At 41.2% G+C, this 25,538-nt stretch overlaps 1 protein-coding gene and 1 long non-coding RNA gene across 18 annotated transcripts in view; both read left to right on the top strand.

Moving 5' to 3' along the window:
- The window catches only part of EHBP1 (EH domain binding protein 1), a 213,889-nt gene that overhangs the window by 158,830 nt on the left and 29,521 nt on the right, over nt 1–25,538 (top strand). For 2 of the 17 annotated variants that reach the window (XM_080584719.1, XM_080584713.1), the window contains 6 exons: nt 2,794–2,938; nt 9,927–10,043; nt 13,204–13,331; nt 15,965–16,106; nt 16,257–16,363; nt 19,058–19,181. In XM_080584719.1, the coding sequence (XP_080440845.1) occupies nt 2,794–2,938; nt 9,927–10,043; nt 13,204–13,331; nt 15,965–16,106; nt 16,257–16,363; nt 19,058–19,181 (763 nt within the window). Of the gene's footprint in view, nt 1–2,790; nt 2,939–9,926; nt 10,044–13,203; nt 13,332–15,964; nt 16,107–16,256; nt 16,364–19,057; nt 19,182–25,538 lie in introns of all 17 variants that reach the window. The other 15 variants (XM_080584720.1, XM_080584716.1, XM_080584714.1 and 12 more) reach the window with 10 other exon arrangements.
- Nucleotides 19,188–25,538, top strand: part of LOC308191858 — a 24,198-nt gene continuing 17,847 nt past the window's right edge. Inside the window, exon 1 of the long non-coding RNA XR_013948319.1 lies at nt 19,188–25,538. This exon is cut by the window's right edge and continues 2,152 nt beyond it. This is a non-coding gene — a long non-coding RNA (uncharacterized lncRNA).

The following is a 25,538-nucleotide window of genomic DNA, read 5'->3' as shown; positions in this document are numbered from 1 at the left end:
TGAAGCAGTGGAAGAAAGCTTGCCGAGATGGCGGTGAACTGTGAAATATAAAAATTGCATACCAATACATTTTTATAGGAGGGAAACAAGGAATTACATTACTTATTCGTGAAGAGTTTGTCCTTAAATGGTGAAGTTTTACTTGCTGTGCATCCGTGTGGCAGATTTTTAGACCATTGCAAAGCAATTGGTAGCCGGGGGGGGGAACTGAGGAAACTTTAACGTTGCTTTGGCACATCAGCTTCGTGGCAGAGGGGTGAAAGATTTTACCTCATTTTCTCTTCAAGACTGAACTGGAATGGAAAAAATCACTACCTGTGTGTTTGCATCTCCCTTTCTCGGTGCAGAGCTTCTGTTTGTGGGCTTTAACTCCTCCGTCTCCTTGTGTTGTTTTTTTTTTTATTATTTTCCAGACAGGAGAATCTGTATGTTCAAGCCTGCAGACTGCTCCTGAGCACTTCCCTATCCAGAACCCAGGGGTGGTTGATTTGCTTTTTAATAATTGTTCGGTGACTCCAAACTCAATCGCTGTGGTTTACGTACTTTTTTTGCTCTACATTTCGTTGTTCTTTACAGCAGCCTTTCCCCTGCCAAGCTCAGCAATCCATGGTTCAAAAACCCGAATTGAATTTAAGCAATAAATATGCCGGTTTTCTCTTATCCGCTGGTGATGATTGACTTAATCAGCACAAACACAAGCCACAATAATCTGTGTTTGCTTGGAGATCCCCGGGATGTTAATGACTATGCTAATAATTCGGGATCCGTGGTCTCCTGCAGGAGGAGGGGAGAGGAGCATCAGCCTGGTCGGCGTAGGGCGTATTTGTCACAAACACGTAACCAACCTTATTTTACGTGCGGGGTAGTGGATCAAGCAGTTTGACATTAAACCACGTGGGAATCTTAGTTAAAAAAAAAAATAAAATGTGTATGTTCCTTTTTAAAAGCCATTTAAATCAAAACCACCAGTTCATCTATACGGGGAATTACAAGTCGTAGAGATTCGAGCAGTTTTAGTTCAGGTAAAATTAAACATAATTAACGTTACCAAATACCGTGGGTTGGAATAAAATCGGTCGCCGTGTCAGTTGGCCGGCTATAAATTAAATTAAATTGATCTGTTACAGCACGTGGTAGCAGGGGGAGCTTCCCGGTTGTCTTTCTAACGTGCACGCTCACGAAGAAGTTTCCGACGGCACTGTTGCTCTGCACCTTCTGGGAGGCTGCAGGGTGAGACACAGCAAACAAAGCGATGTGCATCCCGCTGCAGGGCCCAGGCAAAATCGGCCTTCTGTCGGAAGGACATGAGCAGAAAAGTAAATCCAGGCAATCTGATAGGGAATCACAATTCTGTCACTCAGAAACAAGATACTGTGCTGTGTCCATACGCTTTGTTTACTGTAGGGTTTTATGAGTTGTAACCTGCCCATGCAAGCTGTTAATGAGGCTAAATCTTGCTGCTTGAGGATTGAATTACAGCACACCTCTGGGCTAATGGTTATAAACAGAAAGTCCCATTAGGGCTGCATTCTGATTCATTCATTTGCATTTCTTGTATTGTGCCGAGAACAATGATGAGTAAATAGCTACAAACAAACAATTTACATGGAAATGGATAAAATGTACCTAATTAGTATTTTGTGCTTGTTTTATTAATGATTGCTTAAACTAAATAGCACTTAGCAGCAGCCCTTACCAGCATCTGCAGGTGCGGAATGCTCAGTTGCTGGGCTGGTGGGAAGGTTGCCAAGGCTGCTCTCCAAAATTAGGCACTTTGTGCTCTTCCACTTAGCTAAGGTCAGTTGCACCTACCTGGTTTTTATCCTGTTCGGGATGTCAACACATGAAGTTATAGGCAAATGGGACTTCAAGCCAAATGCTGGCTTCGTGGCGTTTGTGAGTGGGGAAACTGGCTGATTAAGCTTTTTCCTAACTTTGAAAAAAACACGTATTTTTAAGATGAAGACAGACTTTTTAATGTATTCCTATAGATATGTTTAAAGACACCTTTTTATTCATATTTTTGTATTGTGGTGGGTTAGTGTTTTCCAAAATGTCATGCTATCGAAGTTTACTCATTTTGGTAAGTTAAATGTTGTAGTGCTTCTAGGATAGTTACAGGCTTTAGGACAACAACACTACCTGGGATGATTCCCAGAAGATCTTTTTCAATGACTGACCCAAACCCCCAATGATAGTGTCTTTTAACGTGAGTCTTTTCTGCTTTGGCATCTATTGTTCTTTCATTCATTTTCATTAGGTGTTTTATTAAAAAACAAATATATCCATTGAAGTCCAAGGATCACATTCCCCTCCATGCCACAGTTTCAATGTTACTTTGCACTCAGAAATCAGCTTGGTGAGTGGAGTAACCAAGAGCAACATCTGGCTTTTCATTTCCGTGCTATGAAAAAATATTACTCAAACAAGTACTTCAATTTAGTAAAACCCTTTTTGTAGCCACGGCAAAAGTTGTTGCAGTTATTACTTTGAGACAAAAGTTTCTGAGAATTTTCACCTATGTATTTTTCTAGAACGTAATTTGTAAGTGCTTTAAATTGTAAATTATTAAGTTTCTAATGCAATAATAATTTGGGGAATGCTTTAAAAATATCTGATTCGTGGCTGTCTTTAAAAATTGTGGTATGACACCCAACTGATACCGAGCATCCTATTTATAATGTGGGCCAAGCACCGTGCTGTAAACCAGTTACTATCATGATGATCAGATTGAGAATGAAATTGCATTTCTGTCAATTACTGACTTGGCAACTGTTCAATATATCTTAGCAGCAAGATGAAGAGCGGCGTCGGCAGCTGAGAGAGAGAGCTCGTCAGCTAATAGCAGAAGCTCGATCTGGAGTGAAGATGTCAGAACTTCCTAGCTACACTGAAATGGCTGCAGAAAAGTTGAAAGAAAGGTCAAAGGCATCTGGAGGTGAGCTAAGGAACCTTGTATCTTATTCCTATGGCAACCTGGAAACCAGAGAAGACCTTTTTGGGTATCACTTTTATTCACACTTCAAAATGTTGTTGTAGGTAATTGTTGTTCGTGAGGTGCACATATCAAAAGGCTGGCCGTAGATAATCTTCTTAAATCAGGGTGGTGTCACTTAATTTCCAACAATTAAAAGAAAAGCATAAATGTGATTGAAAGAAAAAGTGTTACGTGAACAAGTAGCTGATACTAGCTCATTTATACAGGTATGTCATTGCCTGTAGTTTTTGGAGCATTTCATGATTGTTGCTTAAAATTTCTTCCATATATATCTTAAGCATATTATTTGGGGAAAACAACATTAGATGTACTTTAAGAGACTTTATTTTCTATTAAATGTGTTCAAAGACTGTTTTGGAATAGAATTTTAAAGGAGACCCGTAGGAGGTGGGGGCAACAACCTTTTGATTTTAAATGGCAGTCTTTTGACATACCACTTGCCTTTACAGGTTTTGAGTTGTAATATTGCTGTAATGTTATTAAACTGAGTTTGAAATGTCATTAAAATTCATATACCTGCCATGCTATGAGCTGGAGTAATGTAGTGTCACTCAAACTCAAATGGGTACTGAACGCATGTTTCAGTACAGGCTCCTTGCTCTTTTAGTGTCTCCTACATATTCTAAGGGGAAATTGTGTTTCTTATACTAATGCAGAATTGTAAGCCAAAGTGTCAGGAAAATCCAGCCTCACATTTGCAATACATGTAGGTTCAACAACAAGATTTTTTTCTTCTCTGCTATATGTATTTTATATGCATATATATGATAATATGTTCTTATTGCACCTTAAATCCTATGCTTCCGTTCCAGTTAGCACAGATGAGAAAAGCAGATAGTTGTACTGTCTCCCTTTGGGTCTGGTCTTCAGTTCTCCTCTCTTTGGCCAGTAAATCAAGCTTGAAAACAATTCTCTGTAACGATAGATAGGGAAATTAAACTTTTGATGAGGAGAAGTTAGTTATAAACTAACAAAAGTACTTTCTTAGTGTTAGCTCAAGTCTGAAGCAAACTTTGCGAACTACCGAAAAAAAGAAGCAAAAGGGGAGGGATATGGCTAGTTGTTTCCACTGCAGAACTTTTCCAGTTCCAATCAGCTTTGGTAAAATTCAGCCAAGTGGGCCAAACTGAACATTGACCAGCTACAGACCAAATTTCCCTGCTGAACTGGAAGGGCTGGGGGCGCAAAATGGCATAGAACTTGTAGAGTAAGTAGGCTATGATGTTCTTCATCCCTCTTCACTATTTATGTTTCCTCATCCTACTTCATTTAATTACTTCATCCTCACAGTTTTATCATGCTGGTACACATCTGCTCCTACCACCCCTCCCCTGCAAGGATGGCACACTTTCTGTGTATATTGAGTGCTCAGCTGGCTAGTAGTTACCCTGTTTTGTTGCAGTAACTCATTGAAGTGTTTCTAAATGATATCCCAGTATGCATCTTTCTGGGATGCGACCTTCCTTGTTCATATTTTCCTCTGAATTTTGCTTTTGCTCTTCCTTTGTGAGATTTGTAAGCGGTCTCAGAGATAACTGTTCCCCTAGCCCTTGTGCAAACAGCCTGGAGGCAGTCATCTCCCATTAAGGCAAGGGAATTTTCTTTCTTTGTGTAGGCTAGGGTTTGGATTCTTACTCTGAGATAACAAAACCTTTGGATAAAATTCTGGTACTGTTGGTTTCGAGAGGCCTGTATCTCTGTCACGGGTTTCTCTAATTTCTCTAACACCTGCATCGTAACATCTCTTTGGCAGCCTTGCATTTTGTCATCAGAACTCCATGCAACAGTTGATCCCAAATGATACCGGCTATATCATCCCGTTGTTCCGTAGTCTATGTGTGATTTTTAGAGCGAGGTTCCGTCCCTTTTGGGTACATGTGTGCAGCTGCACGCAGACAGACCCAAGCTCTGGCACCCCCTGTATAGATGTGAGGCATTTCCAGGCGTTACGTAGACCTGTGTCTGAGCAAGGTATCGCAGATCACTGCCAGGCTCCAGCTCGCTGTGCAGCAAGCCATACAGCTCATGTTGCTATAAGTTGACCAGAGGTAATATACACCCAGCCAGCCTCAGGAGCAGGGCACAGGTTTGGTATATTTATATGTAGATTGCATATGCACTTGGAGAGTTTGAGTGTTATTAAAGGAGGAGACAGTACCTCTTCCGCATGCTTCTACCAAGCCGTTGGTAATTCCAGGTGCCACCCCACATCCCTACTCAAGAAATTCATTCTTCCGAAATGGAGTACTTCTATGAAACGGCATCAACGCTTTATAAGCCAAATATGTTATAATTGTTTCTGCTTTCAGTCTGTTTCATTTTTTGATTTCCACCAAAATAAGGATTTAATAGATGAAGTCTCCTTGTTACGACTGGATTCTGAATATTACCCTTAATTGCATTCACATGTAGCAGTTCTTCTTCTGTGTAGTCCTGTATTCCCTGTACAATACCCATGACAAGCTTATAGTAATATCTTATGTCTTCCAAGCTCTCTTGTCCATTATGTTTCATTAATCTCTTCTTTTGCATTGATTGCTACATTTAATTTGCAAAAAGGGAGTGTAGCACATCATTTTCCTCTCTCTTAATTCAGTTCTTCCAGGAAAAAAAAAAGATACTTCAGCTTTGGGATTTATTTTTTTTTAAGACTAACTTTTTGCTCACTATTGGTGGTGAAAATCTGATCTCTTTCAATGTTTCTGTATGCGTATTGAGAGTTTTCTGTTTTGATCCTGCTGCTGCATTCTCCATTAAAAGGCTTTTTTTAATCGTGGTCTGCATAACTGAAACGCCTACGGCAAGTAGAAACTTTCCTGGATAAGAAGCGTCATTTGCTATGAAATCCAGTCTTTTTCAGTAGGTTATTTGGCGTGTGAGACAGAAAATACTTCTTCCTGCCAACTGCCAGAGGGTGTGGGGTGGCAGCTTCAAATTTATTAGATGTCCTACTAGCTTCAGGCTGATAAGCAGATGCCTTGAGATGGGTCCAGGGACAATACCGAGATAGGAATCCAAATATCCTCCCTTTTCCCAGCAGCAGTGGGGCAAAGGAATTGGCATCTTATCTAGGTATTGTCCTTGCTGCCCAGCGAGACACCCATCCACTCTTCTGGGATTTGGGTAGTGTGTTTTCTTCACTCTCTGGCATATCTCAAACCCTTTCTTTGAGATGGCATGTTGGTGAGGAAGCGGCTCATATCTGGAGGTAGTGCTGGAGGTAGTGATTGGGCAGGGGAGGGAGGGAACAGCGGAGAGGACAGGGGTAAGATAAGCATAGTGTGAAGAGGCTTCGGTGAGAAAAGTGCCAGAAATGGGCAAAACTGGGAGGGGAGAAGAGAATAAAAACAAGAATGGAAAGGAAGAGAGATGTTAGAGGAGCAAGAAGGGAAAAACAGAGGAAAAGGAGCATCTGAATGTGTTGTGAGACACACAGAGGAAAAAAAAGTTTTTAAAAAAATCAGAATTACTAACGAAAGCTAGAAAAATGGACTGCAGTTTCAAAACTTACCACATGAGCTAGCTGGCACTGCGTAGCACTTTTATACTTAACTAAGTTTTCAGGGTATATTAGAGATTTTACTACTGAGGCAATGATTTGAAGGGAAAGCGCGTGGTAGCTCAGTCTTACACTGTGCTTAGTCTCACTCGTAAACCAGTGTTAAGTCCTTAATTTAATATTTTTAACAAACAGCATTTGTTGGCAGTTACCATTGTACTTTCTTGTTCTAACATCTGATTTCTTGTACACTTGAACCAGTATTTCAACTCTACGTTTCTTCTCCTCCCCGCCTTTGCTTCCTTTGTTACTGGTCAGATGCTCCTGTCACATCCCATAGCCTTAAAGTGAACTTTGTACCTGAAAGTAAATAAATTAAATATCCAAATATCCACAAGCTTGAAAGATTTCCTAGAGACAGTGCTGGAGGATGGAGATGTCTTCTTCCCTAAAGAGCAAGTACTGCTGCAATGCCTTCATATACTGATCTTTTTTCCAGCAGTGCTCTGGCATTTCCGTATGGTGCCAAAAGATTCTTTTTCTCTGTGTCTCTTCAGTCCAGGGTGTGTAGACAGTGGTCGGTGCCGTTTAGTTGTTGACTTGATTATTTATCTTTTTTTTCTTTTTTTAATTTCTTCTCAACATCGTAAAGATTTGCTGTCTTTCTAGGATCCACATTTACGTATTTTTCAAAGAAGCGGTTCTTGTCTTCTAAATACCTGCCCCGGTTCTAGACAAAGTGTATTAAGTTTTTTTGCACTAGTCATTTGTGTTGTTTGTTTTTTTTTTTTTCATAAAAGATATATTTTCTCTTTGTCATGTTGTTTCTTTTATCATTTATAATTGCAAAATCTTGTTGTAACCCACTCCCTAAATAAATTTCCTCTTTTAATACACTTGAAGAACGTGGAAGTTGGAGGGGAAAAAAAGCAGTAGTTGGAAACAAGGAATCTGTCAATTCTGAAAGGTATTTTAAAACTTCTGAAGTTTCTTGAAAATAAGGTTTTTCATTGACATTTCTTTCTAGAGTCTCAATCTCCTGGTAACCATATTCAGTCCAAGTCCACTAACTTTAAATGAAATACTAGGTCAGGCCATTACGTGACACTAGGGACTGGTATCTTCAAGATTCCCATCTCTTTTGTAACCTAAAACGGTGGTGTATTAAATTAAAGAAAATCAAAGAATTTAATACAGGCATTCCCTCAGTAACCGGTAGTCCTAAACCCTGTCACCTTGTTCAGAGTGTTTTGACACATCCAGCATCCTGCTGGCTGCCTGGTAGTTGCGAGCTGCCCTTGCTGGCTGACTTGCCAGGGTGCTTTGGAAATCATCGAGGCTCGAGGTGGGTTTGACTTCCCTCTGCCACTGCAGTGTCCCTCATCCTTTCTCTTCCACCACTGGTGGTGCCCATCCACTTTGTTCATCCACCTCCCCACTACCAGAAAGAATTAGAGTTACAGAACCGGGTCCATTCATTTAAACGGGAGCAGAAAGAATATTGCACAGAGTCCTGAGTGTTTCTGCCCACCTGAAGAACCACCTGGCACCGGATCAGCTTGCAGATAGTGATTTGGCTAGGAAGAGATGCTCTCCAGCCACCTGGCTCAAGCTGGGCCATTTTGGAAGGGAGCTGAATCTTCCAGGGACCTCTGGGAATTAGTGGAGAGAGGCCCAGGGAAATCTTGGTGGTCAGCTGAAACAGAGGAGTCCTCCTGCATCCTACTGGTGTCCTACTGATGCAGACTGCTTGTGCTTCAGATACACAACCGATTCTGACATTGGTGATGGACACTGAAAATGGAAACTTCTTTGTTCCTGTGTCGTAGCAAGAGCCTTACTCTGAATCAGTAAAACTGCACGAAAGACTGATTAATTACAGAGGAATTGAGGGAGCAGCTGGTTAGAAAAGAGTAGCAGACACACAAAAAGTCAAAAGGCTCCTAAAATGGGAATTGCAGGGACTACAGAGATAAAGAGGTAAAGAAAAGAAACAAAAATATGGCCTGCGTGTCAGCAGTGTGGGCCCGAAGTGCCCACAGGCCTGAGGGGGACCTTTAGTCTATTTCAAAGACAGACAGCATGGGATCAGCACCAATCCCAAAACTCTGCTATTCGGGATTATGGCATCTTGGTGCTGTATTTGGGATCCTTTTTGTGTATATGTTATTGGAAGGTACCAATGTTCTGTAATTATAATTAGTATTTTTCCCTGTTGTGCAGTGTTTTGAAGTTCGTTTAGTTACTACATGTGTATTCTTTCTTCTGGCATATTCCAGCATCCTCTTTTTCATCAATTTTACACGCATGCATACGTACATAAGAAAAAAATGTTCGTATAAGTCTGAACAAGTGTAGATAGCACTTGATATGAGACTTAAAAGCGAGTAAATACAATGCAGCTACATGCTTTGAAAGTACTAATCTAGCTTTTATGGACCTTGTTTAATTTCATTGTATATTTGTATTGAAAATGTGAGTCAGAATTACTTCTGGGATCTGCTTCACAATTCAACACTTGCTATTTGATCTTCCTCAGGTTACTTACTCTTTCTGTGCCATAATTTACCTACATCATCATCATAATTGTAATTATAATAATCACCCAGTTCATAAAACATTACGGGGCTAATTTACAAGTGATATTCATGAGCCACTCTGAGAAACCCAACAGAGAGATGCCATAAAAAATATAAAGCATAATTACAATTATTATTTTATTTAAGATGTATGTAGCTTACAAACAGGCCTGATTCAGAGCGGTACAGCAAGGCAGCAATCTGTGAGCGTGCTCTTGCTACACCGAAAGGCCGCGCTTGCTAAGTGTGGTGTCCCAGCTAGGGGTGTTCCTGCTTGGGTCAGAGGTGCCGGGAGACACTAACACGTAAGCAAGGTGCAGCGTTCCTATATGCGATATGTTGTGCAAGGTAAGGAGTAGCAAGTCTCACCCAACTGGGAGCTCGTACTGGGAGATGCTTTCTTTCTCCAGAGCCTGAAGCTCCCAGTTCCTCCTGTGGCCAGACTCATTCAAAGCTGCCGTATGCCAGCTCCAGCACCCATATCCCACTTTGTGTCACAGAGAACTGGCAGCCTAGGGGAAATAATTACGACTCAAGTTACAAAAAAAACCCATGTGCTTTTTAGAGTTAGCCAGGCGCTCAGCACAGCAAGCAGCCACTGCTGAGGCCAGCCTCTGCCTTTATTGTAGCAGGAGTTTCCAGCAGAGCTCCCTGGGTGTATATCGGATTGCATCAGTTTAGAGATAAACCCATGAGTGGACAGGGTGAAGTCTCCTTCCAGACTTATTTAATGATTTGCATTTTTATCATAACTCAGCTTGTTTTCTAAAATTTTTAATTTTTATTTTTTTTAGCGATGTGGTACATGTACATAAGAAAACACTAACCTTAATGCTGTATGTTCCTACAGATGAGGATGAGGATGATGATAATATTGAGATAGATACTAACGAGGAGGTTCCTGAATGCTCTGTTACTGGAGGTGGAGATGAGCTTACTAACCTAGAAAATGACCTTGATTCAACGGGTAATTTAAATAATGGCTATTTTGTGTATTTTGCATGACTAACACTCCATCATCATAAGTACTGATGTGCTGCTTCTCTCTGTCATAACTTTATTCCTTTGTGCCTTTTCAGGTCTTTTAAACCCTAATGTTTATTCTCTCTGAATATTTTGCATTTACATTTGGTTGAAATTTAAAATCAGCAACAAACTTATTATTTCCAGTCCTAGCAGATTTAAAGGTCTCTTCCTTTTTGATGGGGAAGGGGCCCAAGGCTAGGTCTGTAAAGCTGAGCCACCTGAAATCACCCTGTCTAGGCTGTCCCAGCAGTGTAGGCAGGACAGAGGAGCGAGAGGTCACGTCGGTGAGTACAGCTGCTGCTCTCCGCTGATATCCCAGCCCACGTGCTCTGTGAACAGGAACAAATTTGTCTCTGTATAGACTTTGGTATCTCTCCGGCTCTTTCCCGAGGACCAGGGCTTGTATTTATTTGTTCCTTGTTGGGGACATGGAGTTATAAATTTGAACAGAATTAGTTCTATTTACTTTAAAAAGTTCAAGTAATGGTATTTTAATAACACATTTTAAAAGCACTCACACTCTAGTGGAAATGCTTGTGTTATCACATTGCATGCTGGTCAAACAAGAATAAGTCATTGTAGTGGCATTTCCACCTTCAAAAATTGTAATCCAGCAAAACTGGAGTTCAGGTTCCTCTGCAGATGATAAATGTGTCAGAATCCCCCAAGGGAGATGCTTATTTACAAAGGAGCTAGATCTTCAAAGAGGCGCGGTGCTCCTCTTTTCACAGCGAGTTGCAGAGGGAGCTTGTGCTCTGTGTGCCTGCCTGCTGCCAGTGGCACCGGCGCGTGCTGAGGGCCTCTGTGCAGCACGGTCTGCTTCTGCTCACCGCAAGGTAAATCGAACTACAGCAGCCCAGAGAAGTGTGGCAAGTGCTGGGCAGCTTCAGGGAACAGGGAGTGCAAGGGGGAACTTCTTCCAGCATCTGCTGGCTTGGTTTAGCTCGTGCCAACTGGACCAAAGTGTGTAACCCATGATATATTCAATCACAACACTTCAGTTAGTGTTTCCTCTTGTAAATTAAACCAGCAATGATGTCTATACATCATATTCTTTGCCTTCAGTTGCATTAGGAAGCTAGGCTTTTCTTGAGTGCGGAAGATGTTTCATGTCCTTTGTTGTTTTTTTTTGAGTATTTCCAAACACATAAGAAAATACATTTAGTGTTTCCAGCATTTGACTCAAGCTGATTTAGAGTAGAATGCTGCCAAATGATTTTCCAATAAATATTGGTTCATTTTAGGAGAAATATAAAATCAGTAAATGAATATTCCCATCGCATAGCCCCAGTGACTTGCCACCATTTTATTTCCATGGGCCTTTTTTTCTTGAGAGATGCCTTTCTCAGGGATGCAAAGCACTACCAAACGCTTCATCTCTACCATGGGAAGTCGTTCTGGAAAATAAGCTGGGACATGATTTTGCAGGTCGATGTTCCTGTTAGCCAGAAGGACAAGCAGCGTTGTTCAAATGAGTAAGAAAGAGGGAGAGCTATAATACAGAAAGCAGCCTAATGCTGTGATAGAAATCAGTGTACACAGATTTTGGTGGAATTCTGCCAATTCATGCCAAGTTCTAACGAAGGTTGAATCCCCTGGGAGCATCTGAACGCAAAACTGTAAGGGACATGTCACATTTTGAATCATTATTGACTGCGTTAATTAATTTGTCCCCTGCTGAATCTTAGTCCCTCCTGTCTATCTCAAGAAAACTTTTTTTTTTTTAACTGCAGGTTGTTGGTTTTAAATATTGCATCTGTCTGTTTGTTAGCACAGCCACCATATGCGGCTCTGAATGTATCTGATAAAATGTGAACCTCTTATATCATAGTTATTACACGATGTTTATGTATAAACCCGCAAGGCTGTGCATGTCCTTTCATGCGAGCCTCTATTAAGGACACCCTGACTGGGTGTGCCAGAGGAAAGGGAAACTGTCCTCCGTCATAGCCCAGCCCATTGCTGCTGGAGGCAGGCATTGTTTGATTGCTAGCATGCCAAAAATATTTGGGCTAATATGAATCAGAGGGCTCCAAACCTTGGAAGGAGGTGTGCGGCAAAGCAGTCATGGCTCCACTTCCCACACCAGCCAGAAGTCACCAGCACGCAGAGCAAAACTGGGGCTCTGCCTGTAGCAAAGCAGAGCAAGTGCCGGTTTTCTCGTGCTCGACCCCAGGCCCAGCTGCATGCTCAGTATCCTCAGGTGATGCTGCATCTGCTCCATTTCAGGGGCAGTTGCTCGTGTGGTGCTGCGTGCAGAGGAGGTCTCTGCCTTCCTGCCCAGGGCTGGCTCGCAGATCTGTGCTGTGGTGTGCTATTAACATCTCTCTCGTCATTATGTGTGTGTATAAGTGTGTGTGTGTAGTTGGGTGTGTTACACACTGCTGTCAACGTTCACATACACAATGAGCACTGTCGGGAGGTAAAGTTCTTGATTCTATTATTTATTTGGGCTCTGGTCCAAGTTCCTAAAACTGATGGAAAAAAACTGTGGGCTCAAGCACGCTTTGGATCTGTCCCTTCGATGCAGTCGTGACGTGTTTTACGGCTCTCCTGGCTTCGACGTCGTCTATAAATCACAGTAAAATATTACTAGAAAGCTGACTCTTTTGATACTGCAATTTTAACATAGAGGAGCTGTGCCAAGGAGCCTTAGGATGAATTAGTAGTTCATAAACTTGAGGGGTTATCAGTACTTACAATATGTGATAAATTGTTATGTGTCATCAGAAAATAAATGGCTCTTTAAGTGTGTTTTTGTACCAAAGTATAGGTATGAACAGGTTGGGAGTGACTTCACATAAACGTTGTCTAGTTTCTATGTGTTTCATCTCCTCTCTTTATGCTGTGCATACTTGTTTAGCTGAGTGCTGTATTTGTTTAATGTGTTTTTAAAGAAAATTTAGGGGATATCTATGTATGTAACATGTTCCACTAATCTATGCCAATCTGAATCGTGAAAAAAAATGATTTCCCTTCTAGTTTTTAGTTTGAAATGGTAGTAAAGTGAATGAAATCTACCTTTTAGATTGATACATTGTTGTGCCAACTCTGCATTTAAATGCATCTCACTCTGTTGTGTGTGGTATTTGCATATTTAGCAGAACAAAACAGTAAGTTGGTGGATTTGAAGCTGAAGAAGCTCCTAGAAGCTCAGCCACAGGTGGCAAATTCATTCTCCAGTGCTGCTCAGAAAGCTGTAACTGATAGCTCAGAGCAAGACATTAAGGTAAGTTTTGATTAACGCTTTTGTCTCAGTACCTGTATGTTCTGATTTCTGTTTTGTACTTCTTGAGGAGGAAAATGATTTCTTACCAAATCCTTCACAGTAAGAAATGCAGAAAATCTTCACGGCGGTGTGCTCGCATAGTTTGCAATGCACTGGGGTTTTCTTTTCTGTTGATTAATCAACGCATTTTCCTCTTTCTTTGGATCTCGATACTTGTAATTGGCATAGCAGTAAGAGGGATAAGAAGTGTCTCCAAACGTGTACCGCTCAGGTTGTCACTTAAATCAGAAGTGCAGCACAGGCTGTATGCTGCGCCCAGTGCAGCCAGCAGTGAGGCTCTCCTTTAACAGGAGCAGACTTGGTCTCAGTGATTTGCTTCCCTTCCCAGCCTGACCCCCTCTTTTCTTCGCCTTTAAAACTAAGCCGTGTTACATTTTAAAGGCATACATACTTGGATACTTGAGTGCTTCTGAGAGGAAAAAAACCAGTATGCGGTTGTTTTGCCTGTTCTTAATGTTCACCACTTCAGCGTAAAGCACAAACCAATCAATTTTCCATTTCGTTTTCTTAATTAGCCCCCTCGTGTTCTTACTATTATTATCCAAAAAAAAAAAAAAAAAAAAAAAAAGGGCCGTGTATGTCATTAATATCCCTATGGCTCTGGGGCACTTCCAGTTGGGTATAACTTTTCACCCACCTGCAGTCTGTGGGGAAAGCACTGCTGACTGAAAGGATTTCCTTCCCCAGATACAGAGATGCTTTGAAGTCCCAAAACAATGACTTTCATTGCTTTTCCCTTACACTGTCGGTTCCTATAAATTGGTGATGAAAGTGTGTGGCAGCAGCAGAGGACTTTCGGTCTCTATCTTTGAACAAAAGGAAGCCTGGATCAAGTCTGATTTTTGCGTTCAATTTAGCTTTCTGCAGTGGATTTAATGCAAAATGAAGCTGGCCCAAGAATAATACAATGGATTGAAAAGGCTAACTGAATTAGTGGGCTTAGAGGAATACATTTGTAAAGTGGCAGAAGTCCCTAGTCATAAAAAGGTTTCTTAAAATGGGATTTACTGGCTAATCACACTGATATTTTAGCATGTTGCCAGGCCTAAAAAATTAGTCATGTTTGTTTATTTTGGTAAAGAGTCTAGACTGTCAGCTGTTATTGCACTGTTAACAGGAAAGCACCTTCTATTTAACGAGCACCATAACCACCCGCTCATTGCAGCTGAAAAACCTCCATATGATAGGAGCGATACTTTTCTAAAGCTTAATTCCACAAACGATGCCGGGGCCACCTCCATGACGGTAATGTGCCACCACGCAACCTGATGAAAACGGTGTTTCCCTGTAAAAAGCTCCTGCAAAGGGGTCGATTTTTTAAGGTGCTCCCACAAAAGGTGCGACTTAACAGTTTTTCTCTGCGGCCGGCGTTTTAACCAAGAGTTTTGAAAGCGGCTTTCTGAGGAATATATGGTGTCCATCTGTTCTCGTGGAGCTCCCGGCATTGAGTCGGATTTGTTTTTTAATAAAATGCAGTTTACACGTTTATAAATGAGGCATTCTGTGTTTGTGGAAAAGGATAAACTGTTACCTTCCCTGGAGGATTGTGTATCCCCGGCCTCCTTGAGGCTAGAGAATAGGCCATTGGAGAACTCCCTCATTACTGATTGTCTCAATGCAGAGGAAGGGCAAAGTCTTGGTAGCTTTTGATAACCAGTTTCAGCATTCAGCAGGCTTAGCTATTAGTCATGCATCTTAGCCTTTCCCTATTTACTTTCAAAACACTTAATAAAAATAATAAAAGATTAGGTATAAAATGAAATATTTGTTTGGTACACAGCACCTCGGTATCTGCAGCTTCCACACACCGCAGTGGTTCAGTCTTCTGGGATATTTCGCGTCGATAGAACCATTTGAATTTGTTACCAGTATTAACATAGGAAGCCCTGGAAAAAGATAATTGTAGTTTCCTTCACTGTAAAAGGCTTACTTACAAATCTGGCTTTGGAAAGTTATAGCTGATGAAACGCAGTTCAGCGGGGTAGTATTATAATCCTACCTTTTAGCCTTCATCCAGCATTAGTAGTTTATCTCAATGGGCATAAAATAAGAAACTAGTTCTCCTTGTCGTACAAGGCTGGGGGACTGCACAAAACGAGCCCATTCTCTCCCGGGCAGCACCGAGGCGGCAGGGAGGGAGGCGAAAGGCACTGCACGGCGGTGCGGTGGCGGTCGGGGCATGCACGCCGCTGCTTGGCAGCAGCAAGCACAACGCTCGACAAATCAAAGTTGCAAAGGAGAGATTTTCGTTTAAAATCTGCCTTGCTGACAAACACTGGTCACCGCTAACGGGGCCGGCTGCTTGGTAAACGCGTGGGCCTGCGTGAGGGTGCCCAGATAGCAAAAAGCCAATCGTTGCCACCACGCATTAAACAAAAAAAGGAGAAGTTAATCACTCTTCTCCTTTTTTTTTTTCTCTGCAGCCGATACTTTCATCCTCTATAAACTGCAGTCCGAGTTGGGAAATCCTCTTTGCAAAACCTGCATTGTGTTCCCCCACCGAAACATACCTTTCGAATTTGTGTCTTCACGTTTCTAAACAAAAGAAACTGTTGTGTGCCTTGTTTTTCTAGCAGAATGGAACAGAGGAGCATCGTGCTGAGCGATTACAAAAAGCAACAGAACGTTTTAGAAATCCTGTTGTGTTCAGCAAGGACTCCACCGTCAGAAAAACTCAGCTCCAGTCTTTCAGTCAATACGTGGAGAGCAGACCAGGTAGGAGAAAATATAAAACATGTTTTCCCATCTTATGATTTAATAATATTTAACAATAAATATATTAAAACCCGATAATGTAAGTCCCCATTTCAATACATAAATATCAAGCTTTATAATAATTTTACATGTCTTTCCCCTTTTTTCAAGAGATGAAAAGGCAGAGATCAATACAGGAAGATACAAAGAGAGGAAATGAGGAGAAGGCTGCGATAACTGAGACTCAGAGGAAGCCATCAGAAGATGAAGTGCTTAATGTATATTAATTTTTTGTCTGGTTTCATGATTGCTGATAATTCCAAACTGTATGTGGAAATAGTGCCTTTATTTGTTAAAATGAGATGTTAGGTTTTTTTAGATGTCAATCTCCAGTGCATTCAAAGCAGAGTGAGAGGGGTGCACTGTTGAATTAGTCTGCAGTGTGGTGATAATTGTCAGATAAAAAAAATGAATTTTTCAGAGTTCCACAGCCCCAGCTTCCTTGAGACATTTCCATCAGGGCACTTCCCATAAAGAGATTCCAGTATTGATCTACCGGGAGGATTTTAATTATTACAATAGCAGATACCGCAGAGCTGCAGTTAGAGGGAAGAGTCACATGAGACCTGCTAGAATTTCTCAGCCAACCCATTTTGTTGGCTTGGGTTAATGGGTGTTCAACCTTTCCATTATCCAGATCAGCCGTGAATTACTAGCTGAATGATGTTTGCATTAATATAATATATATGGTAATTTCTTCACTTAATTAACGGGGAGGTTCAGCTCAGTAGGGGTATGGGCTGATCATGTGTAAAATTGATTTGTGAGGGAAATATTTGATAGACCGCAGGGAGAAAGCTGGTTTTGATGGACAGCTGTGGGACAGAAGCAGGAAGAACAAGTTTTACCCTGATTTTTTTTATTTTTTTTTTGTCTGAAAACACAACACAGCCTTTGATGGTGGTCGTTTGGTGCTCTCCACAATTTATCTAAATACGTTTGTAGTTTTTGCTGAAGCAGTCTGGAGCTGAGTAGAGATTTCTTACCACTGTCACATCTACCCTAAAACATCCAACTTTTTACGAACCCAACAGTTATTTTTAGCACAGTTGTACTTTTGCAGAGCTGAGAAGCTCTGGCACAGTAAGTTCATATTATATATGCAGATGATACACATGAACTCTAGGGATATTTCAGCCTGACACAGCATTTCTTTTCATCTTCTAATAACAATTGTTAACAATTATGCATGCTGACATTAGGGAAGTTTTCGTACTATTTTCAATTAATTGTAGTTGATGAAAGGCAATATATTGCACATCACCTCAGCTCTGTGCACTGATTTTTTTTTTCCTTCAGGGACTACACTCAAGTAGTTCTGCTGTCGATTTTCTGGCTGTATGTCAGGTAGAAAAAGGTTTCCATTAGAGCTGATATAGTTGGCTGTTGTGTAGGAAGAAAAGGATTACTGGGGACATTACACTATTAAATTCACATCCCCTTAATTTTAAAGTTCTGTGCTCGTTACTGGTCTGGGAGTTCAGCCATTCCCTTAACCATCACTTTGATTATGTCTTTATTTGAAATAATATGCTGGCAGGATTATTATTATACCTGTCACCGGAATATGAAGCTGAATTGACCATTTCAGACACATTTACAGGAGAACAATTGAAAATGTTCAGTGAAAGTATCTTTGGCTCTTACACAGCAACAAGTTAGCCTCCAGTAGGGAGATAAGTCTCAAAAAAAAAAAAGGTATTTTTTTTTCAGTTCTCAAGGAGCAGTGATCTTACTTGTATCCTTTATAGAGTTCAAATGAAACATGAAGTCATTTTGCCATTTTTTTCCCATCTTAAACCATCTCCAAGGCTTTGTGGCAGAGTTGTGGGAGGGCTGCTCAGGACTTCAAGGAGGTGGAAGGGGTTACTCAGAAAGAGTCATATTTTATTCCTAACTTCTTCTGTATAAAAATGCTTCAGGAATGGCTGTTCACCACTGAATATATCCTGTGATGACCCGGTACGGCTGGGTGAAAGTTGTTGAGCCACATGAAAATGAGTTTGAGGTACTGGAGGACTGTTCTCCTGCTCCTGATGGGAGAGCCAAACAGTTGGGTGTTTGTTGGAAGTATTTTAAGAAGCATGTGGTCATCTGCAGGGCAGCACCGAGCCCTTAGTGGGCACAAGGGGCAAGCCTGAGTCGTTAGCATTACCATGACTTTCTCAGGAAGGAGAGTGCTCAGTTTGATTTATCTAATGCGGGTGCCAGCGTCTTGGTGTGGAGTAGCAGGCCAGAGCAGGTCAGTCCCCGTGCACCTGGGAGCCTGCACCAGGCGGCTTGTCACTGCTGCCCGGGATAAGAATCGCAGTTAAGGTAATTAGCAGTATTTTTCCAGATCACTGTGTAGCAGGGCAATTGCCTGCAGTAGGGGAAACCCAGAGAGGCATTACAGCCTCGTCTGGTGAAAGACATCATTACAGTTGACCCAGAGGAGCTAAACAAGCCAGGGAGCTTGGTTTGGGTTTGGTTTTAATCTCCAAAGCCCACGTTTTAATTGTCGTTAGAGACTCTCGTGGTAGTTCTTCTAGCCCCTAAAGTTAGGGTTTTAAAACTGAATAAGAAATGAAATGGCACATTAAATAGCGCTTTATTTGGATTACGTTTCCTTTCATTATGCTTTTTTACAGCTGCTTTTATGTACTTTGAAATTCATATAATTTGTTTCCAGAAGTCAGCCAGGTAGTTAAAAACTGCAAAATCAAATGTTCCTTACAGGAAAAAGTGGGATGTTTTAATAAACAAATGAGAACATTTGGCAAAATTGTAAAGTTTATGAAATGTAAGCGTTAGCTTTTTGGTAGCAAGCATGATATTTGGTTGTTTAGGTAAGTGCCTTACTAAGTGTTTGTGGAAAGGAAAAATGCAACTTACAAGTGATGTTTTTTCTTCTTGTTTGTTCTCTTTAACAGAAAGGGTTCAAAGACACCAGTCAGTATGTTGTAGGAGAATTGGCAGCACTAGAGAATGAGCAAAAGCAAATTGACACCCGTGCCGCGCTGGTGGAGAAGCGCCTTCGCTATCTCATGGACACAGGTACAGTGCCCAATTACACTGTAAACAGTTTTGGCAAATTGAGCGTTCACAAACTCTTATAGAGTTTTGGAAGTGTGAATCTTTGAAGCCTGAATGTTCAGCAAAACTGCCTTGAAAATAAAAAGGCTGCGATTTGCAGCCACCTCTCTGGGCCCTGGTGATAAGAGTGCCTTCATGGGAAGTGATAACTTGCCCTGATACCGTGTGAGCCAGCACTATTGAACAGTGTGCTCATCCATGCAGAGTTGGAATACACATCTGTGCCTCATTGATATGCCACTGCTTAAAAAAAAAAAAAAAAAAAAGAAAAAGAGAAAAAAAAGTAAGATCTTCACTGTTCTACTTATTCAGTGGGAAAAAAAAGATTTGGCCAGCTAAAGCCATGTACTGCATGAAACAGAGCACAGTACATGGGGGAAGGCTCCATTGACTAGATCACTGAAATTTGAGAATACTATCTGGTTACTGATGCTCCACAATTATTTTATTTATTTATTTATTTTTGGGAGAGTGGGTCTTAAAAAGTCTGTACTACTTGGTGTTATGGGTGCAGTTGAAAGGATTAAAATATATGGGTGATTTTTTTGTTAATAATGTGATGGTTTTGACTTGCGTGATGTACGTTACATGGATATTAAGTGCTGATGGTCATCAGAGATGGAGGGGTTTGGCAGCATCCATTTGAAACAAATAGTGCTTTGATGCTTCAAAAATAAATAATATCGTAGGTCCAAAACGTGTTCTTCCTGTCCCTTGGGGAAAAAGTTAGTTGGTGCAAATTACTTCGTGGTTAAATTGTCTTAAAAAGTTACGTGTGTCTGATGGTATAAACTTGAAGCCTACCTCTAACTGGTATAACAGATTTTAAAGTAGATATGAATCCAGTGATGAGTTTTGAAATACAGATGAATAGACTTTGTTTAAAGTTCAGTATTTTGAAATGAGCTTGTGACACATCCAGATATTACAGTGCTTTTTAACTTTGTCATATGCTCAGGTGGTTTGACTTTTTAAAATAATTTTGCAAAAAAAAGGTCAGAATTTCCTTCCTGGGTGGATGTGTGTTTAGTAGAACTTTTACCTATTAGAGTTTTGGAAGTACTTTTTCAAATGCATTGCATGTCTTTTAGATACTCAGCTGATGAAAATGCGTATATATTATCCTGTACTTTCTTGTGTACTTTGTTGTATTTGTGAAACATGTGTTCTGCACGAAGGAACTGCTGTGGCATTTCACAAGTCATATGTGGACTCTGAACACTACCTCTAGGTACATATGGAGTTGTCAGCACCGTATACTTGGGGGGGCTAAAAATCTAATATCATGGTATCAATTATGTCATCTATTTCATTTTAAAAGGAATTTCTTATATTTCTTATGCTTTTGAGTTTCCTGTGTCTTTAAGTATGACAAAAATGGCTGTATTCTTCACGTCAGACATGCAGCAAGATGCATGTCTTTTACATCTTCTGCACAAAATGGGGTGTCTAGCACACAGCTAGAGTGGCTTGTACAGCATAGCTGTAAAGGTTGCAACATGAATACTAATGGATGCCCATCGCTTCTTTTACTGGGGATGAGGGAACAAGTGGTGCAGCCATAATAGAGAAGTTAGTTTTATGTTCTTGATCATTTCCCGAGGATTTAACTTAAAAGAAATGATATGACGAGTCCTTGATAAAAATCCCATTTACATTCTCAGCTCAGAGACACAGTTTAGGAAAAAACTTATGAAAAGTGGAGTTTCTTACTTATACTTAGCTTTATAGCCTCCAAAGTGAGGATTCTGCAACTTTTCTAACTAGGGATCACATGTTAACAGAGAGACTATCTTGTGTACCACCTCCCCTGCCAATCAATATCCCATTTGTCATCAGACACTATCCCTATGGCCGCAACTGCAATTGCTTACATGGAAAAGTAGTATTAGGAGGTAGGTTTTTGTTTTTGTTTTGTTTTGTTTTTGTTTTGTTTTGTTTTAACAGTCTAATGTGATATGGCCTTGGCAATAGAAAAAAAAAAAGAACATCTTTTTGCTGTGCCTTTCAAATGTTGTTGAGTCAGCTCTGCTTCTTTGTCCCATATGCAGTCCCCTTCCTCCAGCTCCTTGTCTGGCTCGTTTTCCTGCAGGTTCCTCTCCCACCTGCTCCTTCTCCTTCCTGCTCTGGTACCTACTGGAGTTGCTTCAGAGGATTGTCTGTGTCTCATCTCATCAGTGGGTCTGTTTGTCAGGATGGCACTTGTTCTTCCTTCCTACCTCTCTTCAGGAAGTAAATCCTAACACAGACAAATAACAGCTGTGCTTCTGTCTCAGTCCCAGCTTCCTCCATAAAGGTCTGAGCTTCTTCCCCCAAGTGTCTGTCTGTCTGACAGAGAAACCTGGAAATAAAAAGGATGAGTCAACACTGTGTGACCTGCCAGCTCACCACAGACCACTAAATGGTTTGTAAAGCAAAGTTTGCAGAAGAAAGTACCTGCAGGCTAATAGCTAGAAAAGCCCTGAAGGGCTGTTGATGATGATCTTGGGGTTTTGCAAATGCTCCCCTAGGTGTTGGTGCATACCAGAAAGATGAGAAACAAGAAATGTTGGCAGCTGTCACAGCTGTAATGAAAAGTCTTGATATTTGTGTGTCGTTTTTTTTTCTGAAAATGCAAGCTTTAGGAACCAGGAGGTCACATGGCCACATGTAGCTTGAAGGTCCTGGAAACAGACCATAAAGGACAAGAACCACAAATGAATTGGATGTGTATTTAAAATACTCTTTTAGGCAAATCTCTTCCTTGATGTTGTGCTGCTTGGGGTTGTAATACTGGAAAGCCTCGGGCAAGTAGGAGTCTCTGCTGGCCTTATTCAACAGGTGAAACAGGATGCTGCGTTTTTACCACTGTACGGAGAAGGCCTTGTGCTGAATCGCCCCAAAAATGTTTGCAGGATCTTGTGTCCCCATCGGTGTATGACTGCATTTTGTATTGGGATTTCCAGCTTTGTCTCTACGTGTGCCAAAAGCACACAAAGCCCAAAGCAGCACAGGACTGGGAGACTCACCTCACGGCGGAATCATTGCCTTGGAATTAAATTCAAGGAGGAGGTGAGCATGGTCTGTTTGTCCCCGTTGTGTCTGCTGAGGCCTGGACCATCCTTTCCTTCTCCACTGTGCTTGGCCGTGTTCTTGATTAGACTTTTACTGGGAAGAAAGCTCTCCCCCTTCCTTCTCATCCTCCTCCAGCACAGAACTGGGGGTGTTTGTTTTCCAGTGGGGAGGCTCTTTGCCACCTGGCAGCTCTTCATTCTCTGAGTTTGATTCCTTTTTGTTGCTTGGCCAGGAGGGATTGTTCCAGGCTGCAGCTTGAATCTCTCTTCTGGCTACATCCGTTTGACAGGAAGGGACTTTGTCTTCTGCTCCCATCCATTAAGACATTAAAGCAGATGGGAATTTCCTTACTACAGACTAGGAGGAAGACCAGAAACATGTAGTAGCTACCCCTTGGATGATGCAGGCTTTGGGAACTGTGGAAGAATCCATAGTTTTTACCCAAAGGAAAGCAGCTGTGAGTATAGACAATGTATGTTCTTGGTTAAATTCCAGCTCATGGCAGTGGCTGACTCAGTTAGACATGCCACTTTGTAGTGAAAGTTTTGGGCACTTACAATTGCAAATAAAAGTTTGAAAATGCCCCCTTAGCTTTACTGGCACACCAGGGGCTGTGGATAGCTGCAAGGAGGGGATCCTGGAGGTTCTTCGTGCCCCGCTGCCTCCTGACCAGGAGGAGAGGAGACTCTGGCACAGTCCAATCCGATCCAGTCCATAGGGCACGATCGGGGTTGCAGAGATGTCCCTTCCACTGCTGTCTTCTGTGCAGGATTAGGAAAAGAGAAATCCAACGGAAACAGGGTTGTAGAAAAAGAGCCCAGGTCCTCATCGCGTGTACATTGCTATTTTCTGGCCCCGCAGACAGCTTTTTGGCTGGGGAGCTGAGTTTCTGGCTCCCGGCCAGAGGGGAGCTGCTATTTTCAAAGTTCGTCAGCCAGGCAAAGAGTTTGGATCTAGCTGAAGCTTTGCATTTCCAGCGCCAGCTGCTCCTGATTTGACTAGAAACACTTTCCTAAGATGTGTGAAAAAATAAAAGTTATTAAAATTACCGGCTTGCTGATTTCCATTTGAATCTGAATAGTCACACTCTTATTAATATCCTGTAATTTATGTCGCTGGTGCCATACCTCAGTCCTTGGTCTTTGTGCTTAAAATGAAAATGTAATCTCACCTTGTTCCAGTGAGATGGAGGTTGCTGGTACATTGCAAAACCGGGAGGGCAATCAGTGTTTCAGTGTCTTGAACTCGGTCGAATAAGCCCATGGCACATTTGCTCTCACCGTCTGGAGGCAAGTCGGAGTTACGTGCCTAGCAGGGGGGTTGCAACGCACACCGTATGAAATTCAGCGGGTTCAGAGGAAACCCAGCACAGAGGTTAAAGGAAGAGGAGGAAGTTGTATGGTTGAGTATAAAAATCGCAATTTAATAGCATTGATTTCCCTTCTTGCTCTATTACAATGGCTTGACACCAAATGATGACAGGGGTAGGATTATCTTGCTTTCTTCGGGATTGTGCTTCCGCATGTTGTGCCGAACCTGTTATGGACAAAATAGTTTTGTCTCTACTTTGGTGACAGCGTCTTTCTCCATTGTGAATTCTTCTGTCATTGTATTTTGAGGTGTCTGTCATCTTGATATCGAAGTGCCAATTAAAATGCAGAATTATCACACAATACAATTAAAATAAAAAACAAAGAAGCCCAGTTTACAAATCTCTAATCTAAAGTTAGCTTTTTTGGTCACTATTTCTTCACTAGTTACAAAAACAACTGTTTTAAAAAATTGCAGCTATCAGATATTTTGTTATCTGACCACAGGGTATGAAGTGTTTTTAATTGTTTTTCTGATTAGCTACAAGCTCCCAAATTCAAGTAGAAGCATATTTGTATTTTCTGTATGAGATCCTCTACCTTACCAGTGGCTGAGCACGTTTGTGGTACCGTATAAAGATTAATGAAATAAAAAAAAAAACCTCTGCTGCTGCTGATTGACCACTGATGGTAAATGTAATTGAATTAGCAGTGCACTAAAATAAATGTAGACAAAATAAATATAGACAAGAAAATCTGGCGAAAGCTTCTGTAATGTTTTAGATTAATAGGCATACAGAATTCTTCACATTTTTTATTACGTTGTCCCTAGATGAATTCAAAGTAATTGGGGTGGTTAATTTTATTTACACAGAGCCGTTCACAGCGCATTAAATAATAGAGATAATTGAACAAGAATTGTCAAGTGTGTACTGATATCAGACATATTACAGAAGGGAATGTGCATAAAACTTCATTTCTATGCAGCCATTGTTTATGGTAATTAAGTACACAGATTTATCCCTTGGTTGCCTTCCAAGCTTATGGCAACTGCTATTGTTGTGCTCCATTAATATGTAATCAGGAAATAGTTTAATTTTCTAATCTGCAGTTTGAGAATTCACTTTCTAACAACTCTTAATTACTGCATTGCCCTAATGATGCTCATGGTTAGGAAAACTGAACCAATAAACTCCGTGGAAGAAGCCAGAGGGGATTATACTTCCAGAGGTGGTGCTTACTTAATAAACTTGTTATGCCTTCACCAGAGGGAGCTCAGTGTCCTTCAAAAGCGTCTAATTTTATATTTCTGAGTTGTACGTACCCATGGTGTGAAGAGTTAACCTACGGTGTGCGCTGGGGGTGGCTGTAAACGTGAGTCACTAGAGAACCAGATAAGCGATGCTATCACCATTTTGGTATTTTTCTGACTGTATACTAATTGTAGAGTTTTAATTGCATGGGAAATAATGCAGGTGGTTCAATCTATTGTTTTAAATAGTCCTCATGGGTTTATTTTTGTCAAGTTTGTTTTCTTTCATTAGCCACATTAACTAAACACCGTATCAGAAGATCTTTCACGCAAAGATAAGCTCTGAATATTGACAGTTATCTTATGTTTGCTGTCTTCAGGGTGAATCTTAAACAGTAAAAGCTTTTTTAAATTGTTTCCTTTCTCCAATGGCCCATCTTTCACTGTGATTGCCATTTCCTGGCTGCTGCTTCACTTAGCGCAGCTCCGACGAGGGCACCGCGGTTACTTGGGGTTGGTGGCACTGCCCTACAATGGGAAGGTAGCCCAGCCCTGCAGCACCCGGTCCTATAGGTGAGAAGATCAGAAAAGGGAAGAGTTAAAATCTGCTGTGATCCACTGTGGCTGGGGTGTCCGATACACCTTGGTTTCCCCCTAGGAAAAACCCAGGTCTCGTGTGGTGGAGCTGACAAGCTGACGTTC

The sequence above is a fragment of the Anser brachyrhynchus genome, assembly GCF_964034855.1.
Source record: "Anser brachyrhynchus genome assembly, chromosome: 3".
In the NCBI taxonomy this organism is placed as follows: Eukaryota; Metazoa; Chordata; class Aves; order Anseriformes; family Anatidae; genus Anser; species Anser brachyrhynchus.
This window is presented reverse-complemented; position numbering and strand designations above follow the sequence as displayed.